General features: G+C 37.2%; 1 protein-coding gene across 3 annotated transcripts in view; it reads right to left on the reverse strand.

The window, feature by feature from the left end:
- Positions 1-22,268, reverse strand: part of ZC3H7A (zinc finger CCCH-type containing 7A) — a 55,380-nt gene extending 33,112 nt beyond the window's left edge. For all 3 annotated transcript variants that reach the window (XM_072609464.1, XM_072609456.1, XM_072609449.1), the window contains exons 1-4: positions 22,144-22,268; positions 4,258-4,359; positions 837-876; positions 9-206 (exon numbers count right to left, since the gene is read on the reverse strand). In XM_072609464.1, the coding sequence (XP_072465565.1) occupies positions 9-206; positions 837-876; positions 4,258-4,325 (306 nt within the window). In that variant the 5' untranslated portion in view covers positions 4,326-4,359; positions 22,144-22,268. The remainder of the gene's footprint in view (positions 1-8; positions 207-836; positions 877-4,257; positions 4,360-22,143) is intronic.
- Positions 22,269-27,765: the final 5,497 nt, after the last annotated feature.

The raw sequence follows: 27,765 nt of genomic DNA on the forward strand, positions 1-27,765 counted from the left end.
CAACTTACCATATTTGAATAGCATGCAATACGATTTATATGCAGCTTTTCCAATATTTCATTAGAAATTGCAATTTCTTCAGACCGTGCATAATCAGCTATGTTTAAAGCTTCTGTATACTGACTTAATGAGCCACTCCAGTCACATTCTTGATATATATCATTTCCTTCATTAAAAAGATGTCTTATAAGTGTCCATAAAAACACCTAAAAAAGGAGAAAATTTTAAATGGCAATATTTTGTAATGATTAATATTTAAAGGGGCACAACTTAACAAAATTGGTCATGCACATAAAAAATTTACAGGAACTTTATTAACGATCAAAAAGATCAAGCTTGTTTGAGTGAATTATTGATGGCAATGTGGACAAGGAGATCTGGCTTATAGAGAGACTATAAGTGACTTTGGTCACTCAGATTCTACAGGTCTGTTCTCCAATCTACAAAATGAGTAAATTGGAAAAGACTAATCATTGCTTTACCAATGATTCCTAAGAGTCTACTAATCTTATGAATAGCTCCTACACCTAAAAAATACATGGCACTTAAAAGGATGAAAAAAGTCAAAAACAGAAAAATCCACATTTGGACCAATAAGACTTTAAAGGCAGTATTTATGTGGACTGTGCTCCCTTATATCACTGCTTTCTTCTTTTTTCTAACTATTAAGTCCCCTTCCTTGATGGTCTCTTCCTCTTCCCCTCATCCCCTATTATCATCTTCCTCAGCTTACTTCCCAATTTATACAAAAGTATTTGGTATGAAAAAAATTATCCCAACACCTCAACACTGAAGGATAAAGCAATGAAACCTCAAAGCTTTAAGGCATCTCTTACCTCATACTGTTCCTGGGTCCCTCGGTACGGCAAAGGTGACCTAAGAAAGAGAAACAAAATTAATTTCCCCATAGGTTTCATTACCAATCTATTCCAGCATTTATTTCACTAGTCTTCAATTTCACATTAAAATTGCTAGGTTTTTTCTATGTTAAGAATACAACTATACTAAATTCTTTTTTTCAATCACCGTTCACATTTCACACCTCTAGCCAAATATTCCAAGAATGTAGAATTTGGGTCTCTCAAATTATACCAGAAGCAACTATTAAAAGAAAAGGCTAGTTTTTAAAATGTAAAGAAAAATTTTAAAGATAGCGTAAAATCATACATTCATTTTATTTGCTCCAACAGCTTTCATATTAATTTCTAAGTCTGAGATTTTAACTTTAGAAGATTACAAGTAAGAGTCCATCAGACTATAATTCATTATGCTAATAATGGTCTATTCATCTGGTTGCTTTCAACGAACAATTTGATCGCCTATGCTTTGACAAGTTGTCGTTATGTGAATATAAGACTTACACTAGCAAGTAAAAAGAAAATAACTTCAAAAATAATTTCATTAAAGTTTATTCAGTAAAACTGCTTTCATGAATTACTAGAACATGTTTACATTCTTCAATCCAATATTTTAGAAAATACAAAAAGACCAACTCTAAGTACTAAAATAGGGAAGGAAGGCTCCACTTCAACTTAAAACGAATGAGATTACAGAAAGTAAATAATGGAAAGAACAATAACGTCTAAAAGTACTATTCCTAAATGGACAAACACCCAACTCAAGCACACACTAAGCATCTACTACATGCAGGGTATTTTGGTAAGACATGTCTTGCCCTCTAGTAATTTACAGTCTATGGGTAGGTTTCACACACATAAATAGAAATATAAGTTAGAATACAAAGAGATAGACAACGTATGCAATATATAGAGATAGGAGAGGATAAGATTAAGTTCAGGCAATGGCTGAACAGTCCATTTTACTTGGAGAATAGCATATATGAGGCATAATGTGAAACAAGTCTAGATGTATAGGGTAGAATCAGAACATGGAGAGCCTTTAATTCCAAACTCAGTAGTTAGGACTTCATGCAAAAGCATTTAGTACTGAAAACACTAGGTGGTTCAGTGGATAGAGCAGTGGGCCTGGAGTCAGGAAGACCTGACTAAATTCCAGACACTTGGTCAATCCAGCCTCGGATATTTACTAGCTGTGTGACCCTGAGAAAGACATTTTACCTCTGCTGGCTTCAGTATCCTCATTTGTAAAATGGGGATAATAATAGCACTTAACTCCCAAAACCGTTGTGAGCATCAAGTGAGATATCTGTGAAGCATTTACAATGAGACATTTAAATACATGGTTCTGGAGGACAGAAACTGGAGGATCTGGATGATCAATGAACAGAAGTTACAGGAAGGCAAATTTTAGCACAATAACAGAAGAATCTCTCAACAACCAGAGCTGTTCAAAAATGTAATAGAGTACCATCTGAAATAATGATATAATATTTGTTTAAAAATGCTTAGCACAGTGCCTGGCACAAAGTAGGTGCTATATAAAGCTTATTCTCTTCCCCTTCTCTCTTGTGAGATAGTAGTTTTTCACCAATGAAAGTGACTGAAACAAGACTGGATGCCCATTTATAAGGGATGTTTTAAAAGGGATTTACATTCAGGACAAAAGATGGACCTAAAGACATCTAATATCCCTTCTAATGCTAAGATTCCACAAGTCTATGAAACAGTGCTAGAGGAGGCACTGAATTATTTCAGACAGACAACATGACCAATAAAGTTGGTTATTTGCAAAATTACTCTGGTAGTAGAATTTAAGGACTGAAGAAGGGAAATTAGAACGAGGAAACCAGTTAGAGGTTTAAAGTAATGAGCACCTAAATTAAGCTAACAGCAAGAATAAAACCAGGAGGGGATGGATGGCAAATGGTATCATGAAAGGCTTATTAACAGGGTTTCACAACTGGTTAGATATGGAGGATAACAGTGAGGGAGGAATCAAAACAACTTCAAAGTTGTCAAGTTGGGTACCTGGGAGAATAGTAGTGCCATTAGCACAAACAATGAAGTAAGGATGAGAGAAGTTATGAGAAAAAGATGTGTTCAGTTTAGAAAGGGCCACTGAACAGTTTGAAATGTGCATTTGGAGATCAGGAAAGAGGTGGACCTATATCCAGAACTGAGTCACCTGCACAGAAGGCAATCTTTGATGCTTTGGAAAGAGATGAAATTGCTAATGGAGGAAGCACAGAGAGAAGAAAATGTCAAGGACAGAGTTTTAGAGAATGTTTTCATTTATGGGGTAGGGAAGAAAAGGTAACAGAGCAAAAGAGAGGTGAGGTCAGTCAGAGAGACAGGAATTAAGGGTTTCAGAAGAGAGAAAAGGGTTTGGAACAGTTGTTGTGGAGAATGCAATAAATGGGGAGTTAAAAAGACTGCTTTGACACTCAATGAGGAACCCACTTAAGCTGGAAAACATGAATCTGTAATAAGCCCAGACTGTGTAGTCTTGTAACTTTCTCCAGAAGTGTCGATGACCCAGTAGCAGGAGCAGACAAGGCTAATGGTGAAGGCTACCCAAATGCGGGAATTAGTGGCAGGAATAAAGCAGGTAAAGCAGTAAAGGATTATGAACCGAAGCAACTTTTAACTTCTGAAGTCTGACAATTGAATCAACTTACTAAAAAAAAGTAAAGACAGAACAGGGGTGATGATCTTGGAGAACAGAGAAAAGTTAAGTATTTAGAGATCATGATAAAGATGATAAGCAGTTTTCAGTAAAAGTCAAAACACAGAAAGGGTAGATCAGAAGACTAAGACAAGCGAAGTGAATTTCAGCATTCAAATCTTTGAGGAGATGGAAAACCAAGGGATAACAAATAAGGTCTGAAATGAAGCTTTCCTAGTAGTTCTCTACTAAAGTAAACAAAAGAAAGATATAACTAGAATTGAAAGCAAGGAACCATACGGCCAAAGTGTTGGGAGGTTCATAAATTCAGATACTAAAGTCATGAAGGGTGATGATAAAATGCACAGAAAAATGTATTAAGAGTCAAAAGAACTGAGTTCAAATGCTGCTTCTGCTACTTACTACCTGTATAACCTTAGGGAAGCCATTTAATACTCTCTGGACTTTAGCTTCCTCATCTGTAAAATAATGGAGTTCAATGATGATTGATCTTTAAGGACCTCTATCTCCTATGATAGAGATGAAAAAGAAAAGAAAATTATAAGACAAGTATCAAGCACTGAACATTTTTACCATGAAGTCACAGAATAAACTCAGACTTTACATTTACTTCTTAGGAATAAACACAAATGTATGTTATTAGAAGCACTATAATTATGACATACACATATACGTTGCCTTTCAAAATAATGTTAAGGCATAAGATCTTACTGTATAAACTGCAGTCCTTTTTTAATATCCTGCTGCCTGTTTCTTCTGTCTTCAGAAACATTGGACATGTTATCTTGCACATTCAATTTCTAGAGTCACCCTCTGAAATAAAAATGAATGCATATAATCACACAGGTCATCAGGGTTTGATTAATGTAATTATCCAGAGTTAAATTAAGAGATTATGGGATAAAGTATTAAAACCAATATATCCTCTAATTATAAGTTAAAATGACAATTTCAAACTTATAATTTAAGAAGAAGGGAGAAACAAATACTTGGAAATATAGAAAGGCCAATATGAAATGACAGAAAATGAAATTAGCAAAACCAGAATCATTCGCTCAGTGACTAGAACTTATGTTTTGTCCTTTCCTGTTAAAATGTAAGCTACTTAAGGGCAGAGGTCATCTTATCTGCTTCTATCTTTATTTCCAGTGCTTAGCACAGTGCCTCTCATCAATAAGTGTTTAATAAATACTTTCTTATTTTTTCATTCAACAATACTAATTTACTATCAGCAGAGCTGTGAATCAATCCAGTATCCTGGAGAATAATGTGGAATTAGACAAACAGAGTTCCTAAATTGAGCCAGTGATCCCATTACTGGTTTTATACCATAAGGAAGTCAATGTCAGACAAATAAAAAATGTGGCAAAATATTTCTAACAGTACTATTTTTAATAGCAAAAAAACTGGAAACAATTTATATGACCAATGACTGATGAATGGCTAAAAATTATAGCATATGAATGTAATGGAATATAATTATTCTGTAATAAACAATAAAAATATAATTCAGAAAAATGTGGAAAGGTTTATATTAACTGCTAGTCAAGAAAGGCCCAGGATACATGAATGCCATATTTGGGTTGTATTGCTGTTCAGTTGTGTCTAACTCTTCATGACACCATTTCTTGGCAAAGACACTGGAGTGGTTTGCCATTTCCTTCTCCAGGTCATTTACAGATAAGGAAACTGAAGAAAATAGGTTTAAGTAACTTGCCCAGGATCTGAACTCAGAAGACAGTCTTCCTGGCTTCAGGCCCAGCACTTTATTCACTGCATCACCTAGCTGCTATTATGTACATGAGTATAACAGCGTAAATAAAAACACTAAAATTTTATACAATTTAAGTAAAATACAATGGCCAATCTTGATTCCACAGTACTGAGGTAAAAATATTTTTTCTTGCTATTACAAATGGTAAACTTTAAGGGTAAAAAGTTTTATATATTATCACTTGCAATTGCCGTTTAGACAACTGATTATGCTTCATTTTTTTTTTTTACTGGAAGATACTATGTTGGGAAGTATTTATTGAAAATTGACTGCTATGGCAAAAGAAAATGCATCACAGTAATTTGGAACTATGCCCAAAGGGCTATAGAACTGTACATACCCTTTAATTCAGATATACCACTATTTGGTCTATATCCCAAAGAAATCATAAAAAAGGGGAAAGAACCCACATGTAAAAAGTATTTATAGCACTTCTTTTTGTAGTGGCAAATAACTGGAAATTGAGGGGATACCCATCTATTGGGAAATGGCTGAACAAGTTGAGGTATATAAATGTAACAGAATGCCATTGTTCCACAGGAAACGATGAGCAGGAGGACTTCAGAAAAACCTGGAAAGATTTACATGAACTGATAGTGAGTGAAGTAAGCAGAACCAGTAGAAAATCAAACATAGTAACAGCAACACTGTTCGATGACCAACTTTGATAGAATTAGCTCTTCTCAGCAATGAAATGATCTAAAACAATTCCAAAAGACTCATGATGGAAAATGTTATCCATATCCACAGAAAGAACTATGGAGTCTGAATGCAGATTGAAACATACTATTTTCTCTCTTTTTTTCTTCTTGTGATTTTTCCCTTTTGTTCTGATTCTTCTTTCTCAACATGACTAGTATGAAAATATGTTTAATATGATTGTACATGTATAGCCTATATCAGACTGCATGCTGTCTTGGGGAAAGGAGAAGGGGGGGAGGGGAGGAAGGGGGAAAAATTTAGAACTCAAAATCTTATAAAAGAAAAAAGACACTTTAATAAAACATCAATACTTTCCTATTGCAGGTATGATCACATCCTACTCCTGTTAAATAAACCTCTAGTGGCTCCCTATTACTTGGATAAAATATAAACTTCTCTATTTGGCTTTTAAAGACCTTCACAACCTTCTTCCAACTTATCTTTCCAGCTTCATTTTTATATATTACTCACCTTCCTGTACTCTACAACTGAGGCCACCTGGTCTATTCTTTCTCACATGTGGCATTCCATTTCTACTGGCTATGCCCCATGACTGAGCATACTTTCTTCACTTACACCTCAAAAAATCTCTTACATCCTCAAGACTTGGTTCAAGTACCACCTTCTACATATCTTCCTCATTCCCACCACCACCACCACCTATACCCATGAAACTTCTAGTGCCCTCCCTGTCTGAACTACATTATATTTATTTTGCATTTATTCTGCATTTATATAGTTCTTCTCCTCTCATTTTTTTCTAATTTTTCTAATTTTTAATTTTTCCAAAAATTGTTCTAAACATTTCTAATTTTTCCTCCAGTTACAAGTAAGAACAATTTTTAACATTTGTTTTTAAAACTCTGAGTTTCAAATTCTCTCCTTTACTCTCTCTCCATGCCTACTCCTACTGAGAAAGCAGACAATTCGATATAGGTTACATATGTGTAATCATGCAAAACATATTCATAATAATCATGCTGTGAAAGAAAACATAGACCAAAAATCTCAAGAAAAATTTAAAAAAGTATCTTTCAATCTTTATTCAGACACCATTAGTTCTTTCTCTGGGGATGGATAGCATTTTCCATCCTAAGTCCTTCAGAGTTCTCATGGATCATTGTATTGCTGAGAACAGCTAAGTCATTCACAGCTGATCACCTTACAATAATACTTCTGTTACTTTGTACCCATTACATTTCTCTTTGCTTCAACCCATACAAGTTTTTCTAGGTTTTTCCGAGAGCATCCTGCTTATCATTTCTGATAGTACAAAAGTATTCCATCATAATTACATACACAACTTTTGTTCAGCCATTCCCCAATTGATGTGCATATCCTCAATTTCTAATTCTTTACCCCCAGAAAAGAGCTGCTATAAATATTTTTGTACATATAGGTCCTTTTCCTCTTTGCTTTTTTATCTCTTTTGGGATATAGACCTAGTAGTAATATTGCTAGGTCAAAGGGTATTACATATTTTTACAGCCCTTTGGGCATAGTTTCAAATTGTTCTATAAAATGGTTTAATCAATTCACAACTCCACCAACAGTACATTAATGTCACATTTTTCTCACATTCCCTCCAACATTTGTTACTTACTTTTTCTGTCCTATTAGCCAATCTAAAAGGTATGAGGTATTACCTCAGAATTGTTTTAACTTGCATTTTTACAATCAATAGTGAGTTAGAATATTTTTTAATATGGCTATAGATAGCTTTAATTACTTCATCTGAAAACTGATTGTATTTTTTGATCATTTATCAATTGGGGAATGGCTCTTATTTTTATAAATTTGACAGTTCTCTAAATGTTAGAGAAATGAGCCTTCAAATTTTTTTCACAATTACTATTACTAACTGTATTTCCCTCTATTTTATTCCCCCTAAACTCATTTATTCAATTCTATCTCTCCTGTTTCACCCTGTCCCTCCTCAAAAGTATTTTGCTTCTCACTACCTCTTCCCCAAATCTGCCCTCCCTTCTGTCACTGCCCTCCTTAACTTCTCTTATCCCCTTTCCCTTCTATTTTCCTGTAGGGTAACATAGATTTCTATACCCTACTGCCTGTGTATCTTATTTCCTCTTTGAGCCAATTATGATGAGAGTTCATTCACTCCCTCCCACCTCTTCTTCCCCTCCATTGTAAAAACTTTTTCTTGTCTCTTTTGTATGAGATAATTTATCCCATTCTAGCTCTCTCTTTCTCTTTCTCCCAGTACATTCCTCTCTCTCATACCTTAATATTTTTTTGGATATCATCCTGCTCTTCTCTTATTTAAAACTTTTCTGACTTCCAGTCCCATCAACTCAACTGAAATTGCTCCCTCCAAAGTTACCAGTGATATCTTCATTGCCAAATCCAATGGCTTTTTCACAATCCTCTTTATTTTTTATCTTTCTGTAACATGACACTGTTGACCACTACATTCTCCTGGATGTGTTCATTTCTTTAGGTTTCATGACACTGTTCTCTCTTTGTTCTTTACCTATCTGATTTATTCTTCTTTGCTGGATCATCATTCATATCACAGCACCTAACTGCAGGTATACCCTAAGACTCTATCCTGGAATTCTTTTTTCTATGTACTCTATCACTTGGTGACCTCTTCAGCTCACAGGAAGTTAATTACCTTTATGAATGATTCACAGACCTATATATCCATGATAAGTCTCTTTCCTGTGCTCTAAATATGCATCACAAACTGCCTGTTGTATATCTTGACTTGGACATTCCATAAGTATCTCAAACTCAATATATTCAAAATATAATTCATTCTTTTCTCCTAATCCCACCCCACTCCCCAAACTTCCCTATTTCAATCAAGGGCTTAAATATCCTTCCAGTTACTCAGATCTGCAACATCCTCAAGCACTCACTTTCATAGACCCCATATATCCAGGAAGTTGCCAAGTCCTGTAATTACTACCTCCTCAACATCTCTCCCATCTTCCCCTTCTTCTATCCTCTCACTACCTGATTTCAGGTCCTATTTATCTCTTGCCTGGTTTCTAAGTGGTCTCCTTCCTTCAATCTCTTCCCGTCTCATCTATCCTCCATAGACCTGTCAAAGTGATTTTCCTAAAGCATAGGATTAGTCATGTCATTCCCTATTTAATAAACTCCAAGGCTCCCTATTATCTATAAGATCTAATATAAACTTCTTGGTTTGGCATTCACAACCTATACCCATCCTACCTTTCTAGACTTATTATACAATACTACCCTTCACACAAACTATCCTCCAGCAAAATTTGCTGGCTTTTTTATGGCTCCTTACACATAGTGCTAAATTTCTTATCTCCATGCCTTTGTATTGGCTATCCTCATGCCTTGAATGCATTGTCTTCATCTCCATTTCTCAGAATCCCTAGTTCCCTTCAAGGCTCAGCCCAAGTGCCACCTTTTATTGGAAGTCTTTCCTGATCCCAGATGCTAGTGCCTCCCCCACCCCTATTACCTTGTATCTATTTTGCAAATATGCCTATATTTATATGTGGTGAATCATTCCACTAGACTGTAAGCTTCTTAAGAATAAGAAGTGCTTCACTTTCATATTGTATACCCAGTACCTGGCATACGGTAGGTACTTGATAAATGTTTGTTGATTGATTGATGTCAAGAGATGAAAGAAAAGGATTTAACCATTTATGGCAGCAAATGAGATTAGGCCCTTGCTTTTCTATCAAATGAACTGTCCTCCAAGGGTGCCTTACCTGCATGTCCCACTTAAAGGTCAAACTCAATATATTTCAATTAAAATTTAGTACCTCTTCCCCATAACTTACTATTTCTTCCAACTTCATAATTTCTGTCAGATCCTTATATTTGAAACTTTGGTTTTACCCCTGACTTTTACTCTCTCTCACCCCTGATATCCCTATATCAAGTCCTATTGATTCAAGCTCTACAGTCTCCATCAAATCATTTCCTACTACCACACTATTATTAGGGACAGTCAGGACCCCCAGCCTGGATCACTTTAAAAGCCTCCTGACAAGTCTTCATACAATCTTTCTCAGCCCTCTATACCAGTGATTTTCAAAGTAGGGGTATGGCATTTCCTGGCACACAACAGGAACAATGTGTTGAAGCTGAAGCTAAAAGGCCTACTAAAATAGTTGCTTTCCAGAGAACTAAAAATTCACTGTAAATCACAATGATTTACAAAGTACTAGAGTAAACCCTGAAGATACAAAGAAATATCCAACAGAGCTGTCAAAAAATTGCATCATATGTCTGATAAAGGATATATCACAGTCAAGGTATGTACAGAATTAAACATGTGAGCAAAAGTCAGTTCCAAACAGATAAGTGGTCAAAGCAAGTGAACAAATCGTTCTCAGAAGATGAACTGCCAATTGCTAATGATCATATGAAAGATTATTTCAAATCACTGGTAAGATGAATTAAAAATTAAAATAACTCATTTCATCTCATCTAGTAAATTGGCAAAGGTAACAAAAAAAAAAATAAAAATGGTCAATGTTGGAAAGGTAGTGGTGAGAAGACAAACATGTTGAGACACTAAACTATGATTCCAATGATTCTCGAAAACAAATCTGGAATCATGCTTTAAAAAAAAAAGTGATTATACAATCAGCATCCTGAAAGATCCCTCTGCTCCTGTAGCCCTTTTCTCTAATTGGACAGCTCCTCCTGAAAACATGATTTCCCTCCCAACTTATTATTTATTTTTAGCATTTTTTTTATTTTGAATTCCAAGTTCTCTCCCTCTCTCTAACTTCTCCCTTACCCTTTGAGAAGGCAAGAAATATGATACCCATTATACATGTGAAATCATGCAAAACACACTTCTACATTAGCTACCGTAGAAAAAACAAAGAAAGTCAAAGTATTATACAGTTATCCCTTCCACATCAAAGGGATTAGGGGCATGGCACCACACACACATCTCCATCTGGAAAATCTAAGTAAAATTTTTTGGTCCTCCCTTGGTGTCAAAAATCTTTTTTATTTCTTTTATGGGGTGTTTACAGTACCTTATTGTCAAGTTTGTGTTGATATTATACAATACTATACATATATTTTATGTATTTCTTCATTTCTAAACATTTCCTGTGTTGCCTTGACAAGTCATCTGCAGTTTCTGCAAAACTCCCCCAAAATTCCAAAAACTTTCTTATGCTAACCCACAATATATTGAAACTGAGGTAGGGGAAATCATAATGTGGAAGGGATAATTGCACTTCAATTTGCACTCGAAGTTCATAGTTTTCTCTCTGGAGGTGGATAGCAGTTTACATCATGAGTTCTTTAGAACGGTCTTGGATCACTGCATTGATCACAGCAGCTAAATCTTGCACGTTCACAGTTGATCATTGTTGGAATCTCGCTGTTACTATGTACTATCTGCTCACTTCACTCTGCCTTCCCAGGTGAAACCACCATTATAAAAGAAAGTAAGTGCCTATGCCACAATGTTCATACCTTCATTTTTCTAACAGCTTCACTACTGAATATGCAGACTTTTCTCCACCATGCCACTGCCCCAATACCTTCCCTCTCACATTTTCCATTTCCTTTTATGTGTTGTCTTCCTCATTATAATGTAAGCTCCTGAGGGAAAAGATTGTCTTTTAGATTGTATTTGTATTCCCAGTGTTTAGTACCTTAGTTTAGTGTTTAGTGTTTAGTACCTTACAGAAAGCACTTAATAAATGTTTACTGACTTGACAAAAATGCCCATAATTTCTGACAGAGATTTCACTACTGAAAATATGCCAATGAGGTTAATGGGGGAGGGGGGAAGATATTATAAGTATCAAAATATTTACAGCAATATTTCTGTGTAGTTTAAAACAAGGGAAATAAAAGTAGGTAAGTATTGATTGGGAAATAGATAAATGAATTTTGATACAGGGATATAATGGAATACTGTTACTCTATAGGAGACTACAACTATGAGGAATTCAGAGAAATTTTGAGGTGTCTCAGTCCAGTGGAAATAGCACTGATATGTAAGTCAAAGAACTAAGGTTGAAATCCTAATTCTGCCCCTTATTTCTCTTGTGAATATAAGCAAATCACTTCAGCTCGCAGCCTCAGTTTCTTCATCTGTAAAGTGATAACGCTGGATTAGATAACTTTGTGAAGTAAGCAGACCCAGGAAATGTAAATATGCAATGATTAAGTATAAGCAAAAATAAAATGAAACTGTACCTCTTATAACAATCTTGACCCCAAAGAAGATATGAGAAAGAGGCATTTCCCTATTTTCCTTGTAGAGGTGGGTACACCATAGTATGGAAGGTTGGTATGTGATATCAGATATGTCTGGTTGGTTTTTCTAACCTGCTTTTTATTTTAAAAGTCTGTTACAAAGTGAGTGAGGGGAAAGGGGCAGATTTGGAAACAAATGTGATATTTTTTAAAGGCTTCAATAAAATTTACATTTTAAAAATTTAAATATACTTCTCCCATATCATACTTGCAAGACTGACTTTTTAAAACCAAGACTGCCCACTGATCCTTAATAAACCTCACTTTTATTAGACTGAACTCAATGAAGAGAGTCAAGAACTTTTTGCATCCTATTATCCAGTGTTAGCTATCCCTCCTAACTTTGTGTCATCTGCAAATTTGATAAACACGCCATGTGTGCCTTTATCTAAGTCACTCATTAGAATGTTAGAAAAGTGGCCAAGCACAAATACCTGACACACTTCAATGGAGATTTCCTTCCAAGATGACAAATCCATCTAACTATACTATCACCTAGCCCAAATCTGTCCCTATTTTCATGATAGTATGAGATGTTTTATAAAAATGCTTTGAAAAAAACCTATATAAACTATCCAGTGCTTCCCTGATGAATCAATTTATTCATCATGTCAAAAAAGGAAATAAATTAGTCTAGCATGAGTTGTTCTTGATGAAGCAATACAAGCAGCTATTTATAATCCATTTTCTTTTCTAGACGCTCACCTTATCTCTAATAATTTGCTTTAGAGTTTTGCTGGAAATTAAAGTCAAGCTCCCTGACCTACGGTTTGAAAACTCTTTTTAGAAAATCATGACATTCACGCTTCTCCAGTTCTTTAATATGATTCCTATTCTTCATAATCACATCAGCCAGTTCTTTCAATTTCTTACCAATGTAATTCATCAGGGCCAGTATCTTGAATTCATCAAGGGGAACTAGGCACTCTCTTATTGTTTCCTTGTTTATTTTGCCTATCAACTTCCTATTGGCTATCATTGTTTGTCTTTCCTCCAAAGATCATTCTCCTTGGAAAGGAAAAAGGGATAGGAGCTGGACTTGTGATTTCACTGGTATAAGGAACTCTTGGGTGAAGAAACTCCCTCCACCAATACTAGTTCGCACCTTCTCTGCACCTTTTGCCTTAAAGACTAAATGTCTCCTTAATAAAGAAAATGACTAAAAATGACCAAACCTTTTGACAAAAAATTCCACTGCTGAACATATGCCAATGAAGTTAAAGATGGGGAAAGTGGGCCTTCATAATTATTAAGATATTGGGAGCAATTCTTTTATGGCAGATTTTTAAATTAGGAAATAAAGTAGTATTAGTTCCAGCTAACAAAGGGACACTCACTTCCCACCTGGCTGCGCTCACTTGGGACTTCTCTGGCTTCCTAGTCACTTCTGTCATCTCTCTCTGCATCCTGCTCTCCTCCTCTACCTTAATTCAATTCTGCTGCAGTTCCTACCCTAAAGCACAGAAACCAGTACCAGTAAACTAGAGCAGAAGAGTGTGAATTCCCATTGTTTTGAAGGTTAGAAAAGTAATTCTTATGGAAAGTGTTAGGGAAGTATAACCCTGTCATCCTAAGATGGAGCTCTAGACACTTTCTCCTATTATGTAATCATCATATACAAAAATACTTCAATGCTTTATATACTAGAAAGATACTACAGTGTTTTCTAATAATATCAGAGTCCTTTACTTAAGGTACATTCTTGGTTAAATAAGTTTATTCTATTGGTCTGAATACAAACTGAACTGTTCCTAAAATTCAGTTAATATAAAACCATAGTGCAACTTATAATATTATTCTTTCATTTTTATCTATGTATTTTTCTTCTTTCAAAGGAATGTCATTTCAGGGATGCAGTCTATCTAATGGACTTAATTATGATACGAATATCCCCTTACTTGATTATGAACTACATAGCAGGGATTTTGTTTCAGTTAATCTTTGCATCTCCTAATCCCCTCCCTAGTCCCATAATTCTGTACAAAGCAGGTACTTAATAAACATCTGTTGAATTGACCTAAAATGACTTAATGATGTATAAACAAATTTACATAAAGATCTTTAAATAAAAAGATAACAATTATACCACATCAATGTATTACACTACTACCACATTTAAAGAACAGACTAACAAATTCAGAGAAACATGGGAAGGTTCATATGAAGTGACACTGAGAAGAAAAAAGAGCCAAATAAACATTACATGTGACTGCAACAATGGGGAAAAAAAACAGAAACCAAGAGAAACATTTAAATGTCAACAACCAATATGGTGTACAGGACAGGCACAGTGTCCAGCAAGAAAAAGGAACAGGTTTTTGCAGAGTAGAGAGGAAAAGATGTTCCACAGTCTTCACACAAAGTCAATACGAAAAGGCAACAAAATGTTGGTCAAATACAATACTCGATATTAATCGTAATTGCCAAAGTTAAAGTTATATATCCCTCCACTCAGTTAATAATCATTCATCCATTTAAAAAAAAAAACATTTTGTGAAGGCACTCACTTGGGTCAAGAGTGTCTGTTGTGTAAAACAATTATCAATAAATATTATTTACTTAGGAACTAATTTCACTAGGGCAGAGAGGCAATATCCTAAGGAAGTGACAGTGGTAATCAAGGTTCAACCATTTAGGAGGAGACAAAAAAGTCTAAATAAAAAATAATTCTACATTCCCTTCAATCATAAACCATTCTCCCAAAACTGAGAAATCAGTTCAATGCCAAAGCAAACCTAAAGCCTAGAAAAGGGGCTCCCACAAAATAGAATAAGTTCTTTAATAATAAGACAAAGGATTTTCACAGAAAATGTTCAACCAAATCTGGAAATTTTACCTCTCATAGACAGTCCAAATGCTTCACTGTGGAGGGGAGGAATCATAACTCAGGTGAGTAGAGAAGAAATTAGAGGAAGAATTATTGGAATCTAAATAAAGATTTTTCTTTAAAAGAAAAAAGCATCTTTGAAAATTTCAACCTCCTGTAGGCATTACTGGGTATAGCTGATTAAGGTTTCTTGGAATCATTTACACTTAAAACCAATTATTGAGTTATTCAGGGAATTCTTATACTGTAGTTTTCCATTCTCTTTTTACAGCATTGCTGCTTTTTCTGCCAGTTATGCAAGTATTTAAAGAATCCACACTAGATACAAAAAATGCAATAGGTACTAGGAGCACGTATTAAAAGAGACAAAAATAAGTCCTTTACAAGTGACTCTAAATAAACATGAAGAAATATAGTAGAAAGGAAGAAGTACTGCATGTAGAGTCAAGAAACCTTCATTCAAATTCCAGCTCCGACTCCCTAGGTGATGGAACTGTGAAGTGGTACAATCATTTGGGAAAGCAATTTGGAATTATGCAAATAAAGTGACTAAAATACCCATGCCCTTTGAAACAAAGACGTCCTTTTGGGGCTTATGCCCCCAGGAAGCCATCGATAAGAAAAAAAAATCCTCCTATGTATTTCAAAATGTTTTAAGTAGCACTTTTTGTGATACCTAAGAATTGGAAATAAAGTAGATGCTCATCAATCGGGGGAACGGCTAAATAAAATGTGGGACATTAATGTAATGAAATATTACCGTGCTGTAAGAAATGATGTGTGATGAATACAAAGAAACATGGATTTATATGAACTGATACAGAGTAAAATCAGCAGATCCAACAAACAAGTATACACAGTAACTACAATAACATAAATGGAAAGAACTTGCCAAAAAATCAAGTCAATGTAACAGATTATAAAGATAAAGTGGGACTCAAACGAAGAGGTGTAAGAACACCCCCAGCCTACCTTTCAGTGGAGTTGGGAGATCCACAAGTTACACATTGCACACGTTTTTAGACTTTTTCAATGTATCATCAGATGTGCTGACTTTCTTCCTCTCTCAAAAATAGTATTTGTCATATGGGATGGATCTCAAGGAGTGGGAAGGATGGGGTTGGGGGGAAAGAATGAATAGGAATATGTAATAAAAAGAAAATATCAACAAATCCTTTTTTTTTAAGAAGCATACCAGAATGGAATGAGTACTACATGTAGTATCAAAGGACTTGGATGCAACTCCAGCTCTGACTCCCTTTGTGAATTACACAAGTCACCTCTGACTTTATTTAAAAAATTAAAATCTTGTTTTTACCAAATCTTCATTTCCCAACATATCCCCCCACCGAAAGTACCCCTCATGACAAGGAATAGAAAGAAAAAATAGTCAAAATAATATCAATTCAGTCCAACAGTATATGAATACTGCGTGCAACCTACGGTCCCTCAACTGTGCCAAGAAGGAAGGGAAGGACATTCTCACACCTTTTCTTCAGCATCAAGTTTTGTCATTACACTAACAGGGTTCAGTTTGAGTGTTTGAATTTTTGTTGTTGTTCTTTCCATTTCCATTAGTGGTGTCACGTACATGGCTTTCCGGGCTCTGCTTATTTTGCTTTGCTTCAGTTCACATATCTATCTCCCCATGTCTCCTTGTCAGGGTTTTTTTTTTTTTAATTTTTAAAATAAAAGGGGTTTGATTAGATGACTGTAGAGGATTGACCCAGCTCTATATCTGCAATTTATTAGTATAGTACTTACAGGAGTTGGAAAGGACAGGAGAAGAGGGGGAGGGAGGGATAGTAGTAACAAGACAGTCATGGCAGGGTTGATCAGAAAAAATTTCCTGAGTTAAAGGAAAGGCAAAGGGCAGAAGAATATTTTATGTATGGAATACTTTGTGCAAAAGCTGAGAAACTTAGGAAATAAGGTCCAGACACCCCCCCACAATGAAGTTAACTAAGGATAACTTAAACAGAATAACAGGTATTGGCATCAAACCTAGAGTGAGACATAGTTTGACGGCAATGATTATAAGTTTGTACTTGAGTCAGAGAGCAATGTCTTGAAAAAATGAATCTCATCCATCCCCAACAGGAGCAAATAAATGTCAAATACAGAGTCACCCAGATGAAAAAGCAATAATTTAAGTGTTTCAAACAATTAATATCATTTCTGGCTTGGGCTGATCAAGAATGGATTGAACAAGGTGCCGTTTGAGCTGAGTCTCCTAAGACAGCCACTTTCAATAAACCTGAGATTGTTGGAAGAAACAAAGATGGAAAGATGGAGCAAAATACATCAAGAAAGAGGAGATAGACAAATCTGGCTGTATGGAAAGTTCAGGTGGGATGGTGCTGGGAAATGAAGGCTGAAAACATAGGTAGGTGTGTAGTTATGGAGGGACTTAATTTCAGAATAAACAAGGGGACATTACCTTATAAGCAATAAATATTATTCTTTATAGGAAATAGCATTACAGATTAAAAGATGAAAAGGACCTAAAAAGACCATCCACCTTAGGCCTCTCATTTCACAGATGAAGAAACTGAGGCCCAGAGAAATTAAGTGACTTGCCCAAGGTCATATAGGTATTAAGTGGCAGAGTTAAAAATCTGAATGTAGATCATCTGGCTCCAAAGCAGGAGTCAATATAAAAAACCTGTCTCCCTCTGATCCCATCCACAAAAGTTTAATTAAGAAACATCAAAATTATCTCAAAACCAAAAATATAAAAGTCTTACTTTAAAAGCAACCCCAAACAGCTTCAGTGTAATGATTTTGTGAAGCAAAAAAAACTCAGACTATTACTTGTTCAAAAAAGGTATTCATAACCCCCAAGTAAAGAAGAAATAAAACTTAATGTAAGTTTTACTTGGTCTATAAATATTTTTTCTATACTCGAGCCTCAAGTTACATATTGTAAAAATTGTTAAGAAAATGCAAAGAAATTCCAAAGTAGCAGCACTAAGCCTTGCAACGTTGCTAGTTTACTCTAGTAACACTTGCAAAGTACTTTTAGGACACAATGTAACCTTTAGAAGAGAAAAAACAGACTACAAAGCAGGTATTGTAGCAACACACTGATTTGAAACAGAACTGTTTTATTTTGTTTGCAACAATTCAAGATACTTACAGATATTATGTGTGATTTCTCCCCCCCTTTTTTTTGAATAATACGGTTCAGAAAAAAGTGATTTGTAATCACTTAGGGCAGTGGCTAGATCTGTGACTTCACTGGCATAGGAAACTCCTCAAAGAGCAAATTCCCTCTACCAATGCCAATCAGCACCTTCTTTACAACTTTCTTAAGGCAAGGAGAGATTTGCCCAGGATCACACACCCAGTATGCTTCAAAGGTGGGAGCTTTCTCTCTACCCAATACACTATGCTTTCATAAAGATTTCAAAATGTTACAGATGCAATGATTTTTAAATTATTGATGAGTTACTATATAACACCTTAAGTCAGATTTCAATTTTACTTCTCAAAACTCTACATTTTGGAAGGCTTAATTACATTTAGGATTTTTTTAAAATACAACTAAAAATGTTACATATAGGAAATAAGGGGCACTATAATTATTCAACATTCTTGTACTGACAACCAAATTTATTTTGTAATCTTTTTTTTATCTCAAAAGGTACTATGAGAATAACTGAGTCACTTTTCGGAACTTCGAACTAAGCCTACAGCAATCAATATGAGTAAAGTAAAATATGAGTAAATGTGACCACTGATTTCCTGGCTTGTTTGATTTTTCTAGACTAAAACAGAGTCATTTTCTTTCTGGAGAGACATCAAAAATAACCGAACAAATTTAGAATATGATATCCTATTCTCTTTTCATATAGAAAAAAAAATCCAATGTATAAAATTCACTGTTTGACCTTTTCAGCAGATTAAAACATTTACCACTTTCCATTAAGAACACTATCCTTATGATCATAATTAGAATTGCAGGGATAGACAGATAAATACCTCATTTTGCCAATGAGAAAACTGAGGCCTTGAGAAGTTATAATTTGTCCAAGATCACACAACTAATGAGTGGCAGAGGCAAGGATTTGAATCCAGATTTGTTGACTCCAACTCCACCGCCCTTTCTACTAAATCCTTGATGTAGACACAGACCATCCTCAGAAAGATTTTATAGAGATGACATTTTCATGATTACATCAAATACCAGAATATTTTTAATATTCTCAGTGAAATCCAAAACCACTCAAAAGAAATTCTCATAACGATCCATATATGAAAAAATTGAACTGGACAACTTGTTGTTTTGTCTTATTTTTTTGCCATTTGAAATATCTTTTTAAATGTTTTGGTTCATAAAGCATACCAAAATGGAAAGTCAAATTCAAGTCTAGTCTTATGTATTAAAGGAAAGATATTTTTATTTTTAAAATTTGACTGTATATTTTTAGCCTGTTTTACAAAATTTGGCTTAACACCTAGTTTCCTTGTTTTCTAGCAAAGAAATGGAAATGGATAAGTGGAAGGAAGTGGGAGATCACCTATTCAAATCATCTACAAGCTGAATGTCTTTAACTAGAGAAGGGACTTACAACACCTTAAAGCGAGAAAACAAACAAAAACACTGATCTGACTGTTCAAGAAGCTATTCTCAACATTAACCAAAGCAGGTCTTGTTATTTAATAATAGTTAGGTTACAGGTACATCTCTTTATAAATATTGTCTTATGTATTCCCCCTGACAAGCCAAATAGGAATCTGATGAATAAGGAAACTGAAGCTCAGAAAGGTTAAATAATTTGCCTAATGTCACAAAGCTAGTAAGTGACAAAAGTCTCTTGAGAACTCATCTTCAATTTCACATCTAATAATTTCACTACACATTACAACTTTAACATTCCCCTTGAGTGATCTTTCCAAAATATAGGACTAATTATCTGTAACTGACTGAGGTCAGGATAACTTTAGTCTTCACAATACATAAATCGTAAAAAAAAAATCTAGTAAGTGATCACCCAAACCCCAAGTATGTAAAGGCAGCCCTAGAAAAGTGGATGCTAAATGAAAAATCAAAAAGTTGCCACAAAATAACTAGCAAAAAATTCCAAAGAGACAGTGCATCTTTTAGTAACCAACATAATTAGTCAAGTAGGATCACAGCTAATGGAAATAATAAAAAAATTAGAGGGACAAGCCCTAAAATTCTTAACAAACTTAGCTTTTATGTTAGCTTAACAAACATGATTGTCACAACTTAGGGAAAATCAGAGTAAAGGCCTCAAAATCTTGGGGAATGTCACTTTTGTCCAGCATCTCAACCTCTTCGGCTCTCTAATTTTCAAGCCCCTAACTTTTTCCTCTTTTTCCTTTCTACCCCTCCCCCTATGAAAGTGTAGCTCTAAACACTTTTCAGTCTAGTAAAATGAAACAGACACTACATGTTAAGTGAGAAAAAAAATCCCTTCAAATCACATCCCAGTGACTTACTACTTGTGTGACACTAGGCAACCTCTCTAGGCCTCAGTTTCTTCCTATGTAAAAGGAGGGGGCCTGACATAAATGGTGACTCCCCAAGATCCCTTCCAGCTAGAAAGTGCATAACCCTGTGACTTTGGTCTGTTGCAAATGACTTCTTAATCAAAAGTGCAGAGGGAAGAGAGGAAAAGGGAAAGTATGAGGTGGATCCATCCAAATGAGACAACAGGTTCTCCTGGCAAGAGGAAGCTGGGGTGAACCCTCACCCTTAACATGCAAAGATAGTAAATCCTGCTGAATCTTCCAGACAATTCTTCCTCTCATCTACCTCTTTTCTTTCCACTTCCACACAATCAATCCTATATTATTCCACAGCATCTCCACCTCCTGGAATCCCCTGGTTTTGTGTGTATGCTATACGTCAGGAGAGACACACACGGACACATATATTTATGCGTGTATCTGTTAGTACATTTATGGTGTATATGAAGCCCCTACTACTACTAGTGCACTCCCTCCCCAAATTACCTTCCGTTTGTTTTGTATGCATTTGGCACACTTCGTAATGTACGTGTTGTGGTTCCAGCCCCACAGAATGTTAACTTTGAGAGCCTATTTTCATTTCTGTCACCGTCGCACAGCACCAGGCACAAAAGCTTGTTGATCACTTCAGCTGGTCTCTGGGCAATAACCTCCTCACCAGTCTCCTGGACTCCAGCCCCTTCCCTTGGCCATCCAGCCTCCATAGCAGGTAGGTATCCCCCTCCTCATGCACTGTTCACAAGTGTTCTGTCCTTTTCTTCAAGCAGAATACTTCCTCCTCCTCGAGGTCCTCCAGGGCCCGCTAAAAAGGGGACTTCTCATTTATTTATCCCGCATCAATCTTGTTTACACACGGGGGTCCTTGTGTAGCTCAAGGCCCGCCCCTCCCCTCGGCCCGACCGTGGGCCCCCGGAAGACACCGGCCCAGTTTTTCGCCTTTCTTTCCATCCCAAAGCGCTGAGCACAATGCCCCGCACATAGCAGGCGCCGGATAGATAAACGCCGGGTAATTGGACTTCAACTTTATTTCTCGCTCCTGCCAATGTCTCACAGCCCCTTCACCTTCACAACACACACACACACAGACACAGACACACACAGACAGACAGACACACACACACGTACACACACACACACACACACACACACACACACACACACACACACACACACACACACACACACAGAAATCGAAAGCGGCTTAGGGAGCAGGGCCCGAGGCGTCCCTCTTTGTAATCCCCCACCCCCACCCCCGCCAGGCCCGCCTCGGGTCACCGGCGCCCGGAGCCCACCCCCAGGGCGCGAGCTCCAGACCGGGGGGGGGGGGGGGGGGAGGGGGGGGCGGGGAAGGGCCGACGGTTAACCGCTCCCGGCGGGCGCTCCGGCGTGGAGGGAGGGGGCGCGCTGGAATCGCAGCCCAGGGGAGGACGGAGACGTCGGCCCGGCCTAAAAGGCGTGGTGGGGCTGGAGGTCCCGGTACACGGAAGGGTCCCGGGGAAGGGATCTAGGCCGCCCCCGCCCCCTAAGAGCCGCGGCCGGGGCGCGGTACCTGCTGCTCTCGAGCGGGCCGGTCCAGGGACGGAGCCGGAGACCGGGACGGCGAAGGATCGGGCGGAGCGCGGCAGGACGCCTCGGTGCCTTCTCTGGCGGCTCCCACCCCAAAGGCGGCGGCGGCGGCGGCTGCGGAGACTACGACTCCTGGCCTTTGGCTTCCCTGCCAAGACGCCCCCTGGCGGCAGGAGGCCGCTTCCCGCCAACCGAGACACCACCTCATTGGCTGAAGGACGACGGCGGAACCCAGGGAGCCACTGGGCCCTGGAGAGGCTCCGCCGCCATGTTGCGGTCTCCGGCCCACGTACACTGGCGCCTGGCCCGCACGGGCCAGGCCGGGGGAGGAAGCCTGGCTCTTTCCCACCTGGCTCTCCCCATCTCCAGCCACTACGACCGGCGCTCGCATTGAAGGCCTGGCCCCGCGCTGGGGGAGACGAGGGCCGCAGGGGGGGGGGAGGGCGGAAGACGTGTACACAAATGACCTGAAACCCAAAGTAGGCTGGATGAGGCTGGGGAGACGCGCAGACCGCTGCTGTCCGAGGTGCCGGGGCGGGCGAGGGGCACGCGGCTAAGATTGCCCGTCAGAAGAGACCCGGGTGCGAATCCGAATCTACCGCGGGCTACCCGTGTAAGCCTCGGGTTCTTCAGTTGCACAAGGGCCATTCATTCGTTCAGCCTGGCACGTAGTGGGAGTTAATGTTTGCTCATCGATCGATTGAACCAACAGCTCCTAAATGCCTACTAGGTCCTTGGCAAGCTGGTAGGCCCTGGGAATTACACATTACAAAAAGAAAAAAAAGAAAGTTTATGCCCCAAAGGAGCTTTTACATTGTTCTGGAGGGGACGATAGGAAATGTAGGGATACGGAGTAAATACAAAGAAATTCCTGCTCTGTGGGAGGTGGTAATTGACCTGAGTTTGATAGGGGTAGGATGCCAAGAGGCAAGAAATAGCAAAAGCAAAAATGAGGAAGGGAGAGTAGGCATGGAGGAGGTCCTGGGCAAAAGGAGGTCGTGTTTCCAAGGTCCAGCGAGGAGCCTCTAGGTTAGTTTGACTGCAAAGTAGTGGGAAAGGGTGTGATAGGAAATAATTGTGGAAACGTATGGGGAAGCCAGATTTCTCAGGGTTTTATAGGATAGGCTAAGAAGTTCACACTTTGTCTTAGAGGAAATAAGAGGTCATCAAAGAGTTTTGAATAGAAGAGCAGCATAGACTTTAGGACCATCAGGCAGCTGTGTGGAGGACTTTTGGGGGGGAGGGGAAGATGCCGTTAGCAGGGCTAGAGGTTAAACAGGGTGTGGACTATTATGGTGGCTCTACACTGAGTGGAGAGAAGTAATCCATAGGAAAAGTATAAAATGGGTGTGAGAACACTGTAAAGTGAAACTGATGACTAAATGATTATTACAAATGCTGAGTACTTTGCACACCTTAAAGGACTGTATAAAGGTAGACACTTAAGAAATAAGAGAATATAATGCTTCAGGCTTTATATATCTATCCCAAACCTGAATGTTTTTTTTTATTTGTTTTTGAAGAAGACCATGACATCAGAGAAACCATGATGTGACTTTCACTTGACTTTGTTTTGAGTGAGGGAGGGCTGTGCAAGGTCACCAGCCTCACTTCTCCTCCTGAGCCATCTGGAGCCTGTGATCAGATATTCATCAGGATGACTGGAGATGGCCCAGGATGCATTGTGCAACCTTGGCCGTTTTTGGCTAAGCCCTATTCAGGAACTTACTTAGAGTGAGGTAATGCCCATTCAGGGAATAGGCCCCTTTAAGAAGTAATCAGGAAATGACCCTTTTAATGAGCAAAAGAAAAAAATATATATGTAGATCAATCTGGGAGGAAAAGAGCAACAGTTACTACTGATAATCACTCTTAAGCCAGGAGGGTTCAGAAAATAACCATTAAGTGAAGTTTGGACTGGGACCTATTGCTGTGCAATCTATGGGCTTCAGAGTGCACTGGGTTTAAGCCTTTGGGAAAGAAAGAAAAGGAATGAAGGAACAAAGGAGACCAGATCCAGAGATGTCATGTACCATTCACCAGATAACTGGGAACTTATGAGCATGGATATCTCTGCCCTTTCTCATACCACCATGACCATTTTCCTTTCTATCTATTTGATTTTACTGTAGAAACAGTAGTGAAATCATTGCTACTAGAAAGAGTGAGGCAATCTACTGCCCTTTTGCTCATAATCCCAGTGCCTCCCCTTGTTTAAAAAAAAAAATCAATTCTCTGGGTTCTAATCCCCTATATGTGTATCCCCCTATTGGATTGTAAGCTTGTACAGCAAGGGGACTATCTCAGTTTTGTATTTGTATCCTCAGTATTTAGCACTATGCTTATTCATAGGGACCAAGTTGACCAAAAAGTAAAGGCAGGGATATACAGTTTCCAAGATGGTTACTGGTCATTCCTTTATGACAGAAAGTATATGTTCGTATATATGTGTATATGTATATTTTGTGTGTGTGTTTCAAAATATTTTTGTTCTATATGAAACAATGAAAATGTGGAATCCAGAGAAACTTGTATAAACTGATGGGGGTGGGTGGCAAAGAAAGCAGAACCAAGAATGAAATGTACATAATAACCATAATATACAGCGGAAAAAACTAAAAGTCTTCAGAATCAGAGTAATGGAAGTCAGTTTTGACTTCAGGGGACTAATGATGAACTACATTCCTCCTCTTAGTAGAATGGTAAAAGACTATGCTAAATGTCATAATCAGTTTTTCAGTTTATTTTCCTTATAAGAGATGGTTCTGTTGAAGGAATTTTCAGAACATGACAACCATTTTTTCTAATGGAAAGATATTTATTTGTCTATAAGATCAAAGATTTAGAGCTGGAAGATACCTAGTCTAAGCCCTTCATTTTAAAATCTGTTCTTTTCAATTAAGCATTTTCTCTCTAATTCTACCCCATAAAACAACAAAAAATTTAAACTCCCAATAACATTCATAGTCAATTGAAGCAAATTTTCTCATTGTCCATGTCCAAAAATATGTGCCTCATTCTGCATTTTGAGTTCATGATGAGGAGATGAGGACTACAGAAGATGAGTAACTTGTCCAAGATCACAAAGGTAGTTCTTTGTATATTGAAATGTTTGTTGATGATAAAGGTTAAGTTCATTAAAAAGAAAAATATAGTAGTGGACTGTGAAAGAACTTGAAAATTTGGACCAGGCATTTATATTTTATTCAGTAGGCATTAGGAAGTGAATAAAATATTTTGAACACAAAGTTATTCTAGCTATTATATCAGAAATTTTGGGATTGAAGGAGGGAAGAGATTAAAGACTTGAAGACCTGTTAGACTATTATAATAGTTGAGGCAGGGCATGTACTCAGTCACGTTAGGAGGAAAGAGAAAAAAACAGGTTCAAGAAATAGGGTAGTGATATAAACAAGAGGATGATACTGATTAGAAAAGAGATATAAGAGAAAGAGAAGGACCAAAAATATTATAAGAAACTAAATGCTCCCACTATTAAAAAGGAACAGATTTGGGGGTAAAGGAAATAAGTGGTTCAGATTTGAAATGTTCTGGTATGATGTCAGAAATCCAGGTGAAAATGTTCTCTTAATCTTTGGAAATGTGGGTGTAGAACTTGAAAGAGAAGTTGGAGCTTTAAATATAGATTTGGAGTCATCTATGCAGAGATAATAGTTGAAAATGTGGGAGTAAATGAGACTGACAAAGCTGAGAGTATAGATCTAGAAAATAAGAAAACTGAAAACAGAATTTTAGGGAACATCCATCCACCTTAAGAGATTGGGAGGAAGAAGTGGCACCAGCAAAAGGAAGAAAACAAAAACCACCAGAGGAGTGTGGCATCTCAGGACTTAAGGGAAAATATTGATATGTGATAGAAGTCGGAGAATCAAAGAGAAAAAGGCTTCTCACACACCCTATTAAAAAAGAGACCGAAAAGAAAAACATTTTTTAAAAACACACGAAAATAAAAATCAAAGTTTTAAAAATGAGTGAAGTCAAATACCAGTGAAATATTTAAAAAATGCTATAGAGCAATGAAATTAAAGTACTAAATGAAAAAATTAACCATGTAAGACATTCAATAGAAACCTCTTCCAATGGTCAAATGACACATTCAATAAATACCAATTGACGCTGTTTAAAATAGACCAGTAAAAGCTTGAAGAGAGTTTTTTTTAAATCACAAGAGGAAATCAAAATATTTTAAAAGGATTGGGAGGAAATAAAACTTACCAATGTGGAGAATAGGGAATACAGTAGAAAAACTCAAAAAATACTCCACGGGGAACCAATAGCAGACCTAGTACAGTGAAAAATAGAATTGCACACACACACAATACTGAAGACTTGGAAATACTGTTTTCAGAGAAAGACAATAAATTATCCAAACTATGAAAAACATACAGATCCAAGAGATAGACCTGGAGAGCAGCTTACAATATAACAATCTATATACTACAAATGAGATCCTATAGGAAGATCATAGATGGAAACACTAAAGGTAGAAGCCTCCAATAACAATTTTACCTTCATTTTAGAAATTTAAAAATTGATTCTCCCAAAATAGGAAAATGAAAGCTATGGTGCAGGCATAAAGGAAAGCTGACTGATTGTGTGTCAAGAGTATTGGATCTGAAGTCAAAGAATCTTAAATTCTAACCTTAGAGAACAAGTACCTTTACCACTCTAGGACTTAGTTTCCTCATCTACACAAGAAGAAGACTGGACTAGATCTCTAGGGCCAGACTATAAATCTGTAGTCTAGAAAATGTAGTGGGAGGAAAAAGACTTTAAATATTACATTTCTGGAAATTGTCAAAAGTTTCCAAGAATTGGAAACACAAACTACAAAAATGCACAATAATTCCCTAGCACCCTAACAAGGCAAAACCTAAGATTCAATGTGCCCAGGTGTATCATAGTTAAATTCCAACCCTGAGGGAAGAAAAGCTAAGACAAAAAAACAACTAAATAGGAATATTTACTTCTTCAGTCATGTCCAGCTCTTTGTGACCCTATTTGGGGTTATATTGGCAAAAATATTGCTGTAGTTTACCATTTTCTTCTCCAACTCATTTTACAGATGAGGAAACTGAGGTAAATAGGGTTAAGTGACTTGCCCAGGATTACACAGCTAGTAAGTGTCTTAGGCCAGATTTGAATTCAGGAAGATGAATCTTCCTGACTCCAGGCCAGCACACTATCGTCTGCACCACCTAGCTGCCTGTCATTTACTAAGGAATAATAATATCACCTTGGGCTTTTCAAGAGACTAGGGAAAATTCAAAGTGAGAGAAGGACATTTGAGAAACATTTAAAATCTTTCAGAGAGACAAATCTTTTCAAAGAAGTCTTTGAACAATTAGCCTCCTGCAAAAAATTAAAAACAGCTTCTTAAATCAAGACAAATCAGTTGCCAACAAACCTCAGAGCACTGGTTTGACTGAATCACTGTTTCAGTAATATATAGAGGAATCTTTCTTTTGTTGTTATTCAGTCATTTTTCAGTTGTGTCTGACTCTTGATGAGCTCATTTGGGATTTTCTTAGCAAAGATACTAGAGGAGTTTGCCATGTCCTTCTCTAGCTCATTTTACAGATGA

Source organism: Notamacropus eugenii, chromosome 1 (genome assembly GCF_028372415.1).
Source record: "Notamacropus eugenii isolate mMacEug1 chromosome 1, mMacEug1.pri_v2, whole genome shotgun sequence".
In the NCBI taxonomy this organism is placed as follows: Eukaryota; Metazoa; Chordata; class Mammalia; order Diprotodontia; family Macropodidae; genus Notamacropus; species Notamacropus eugenii.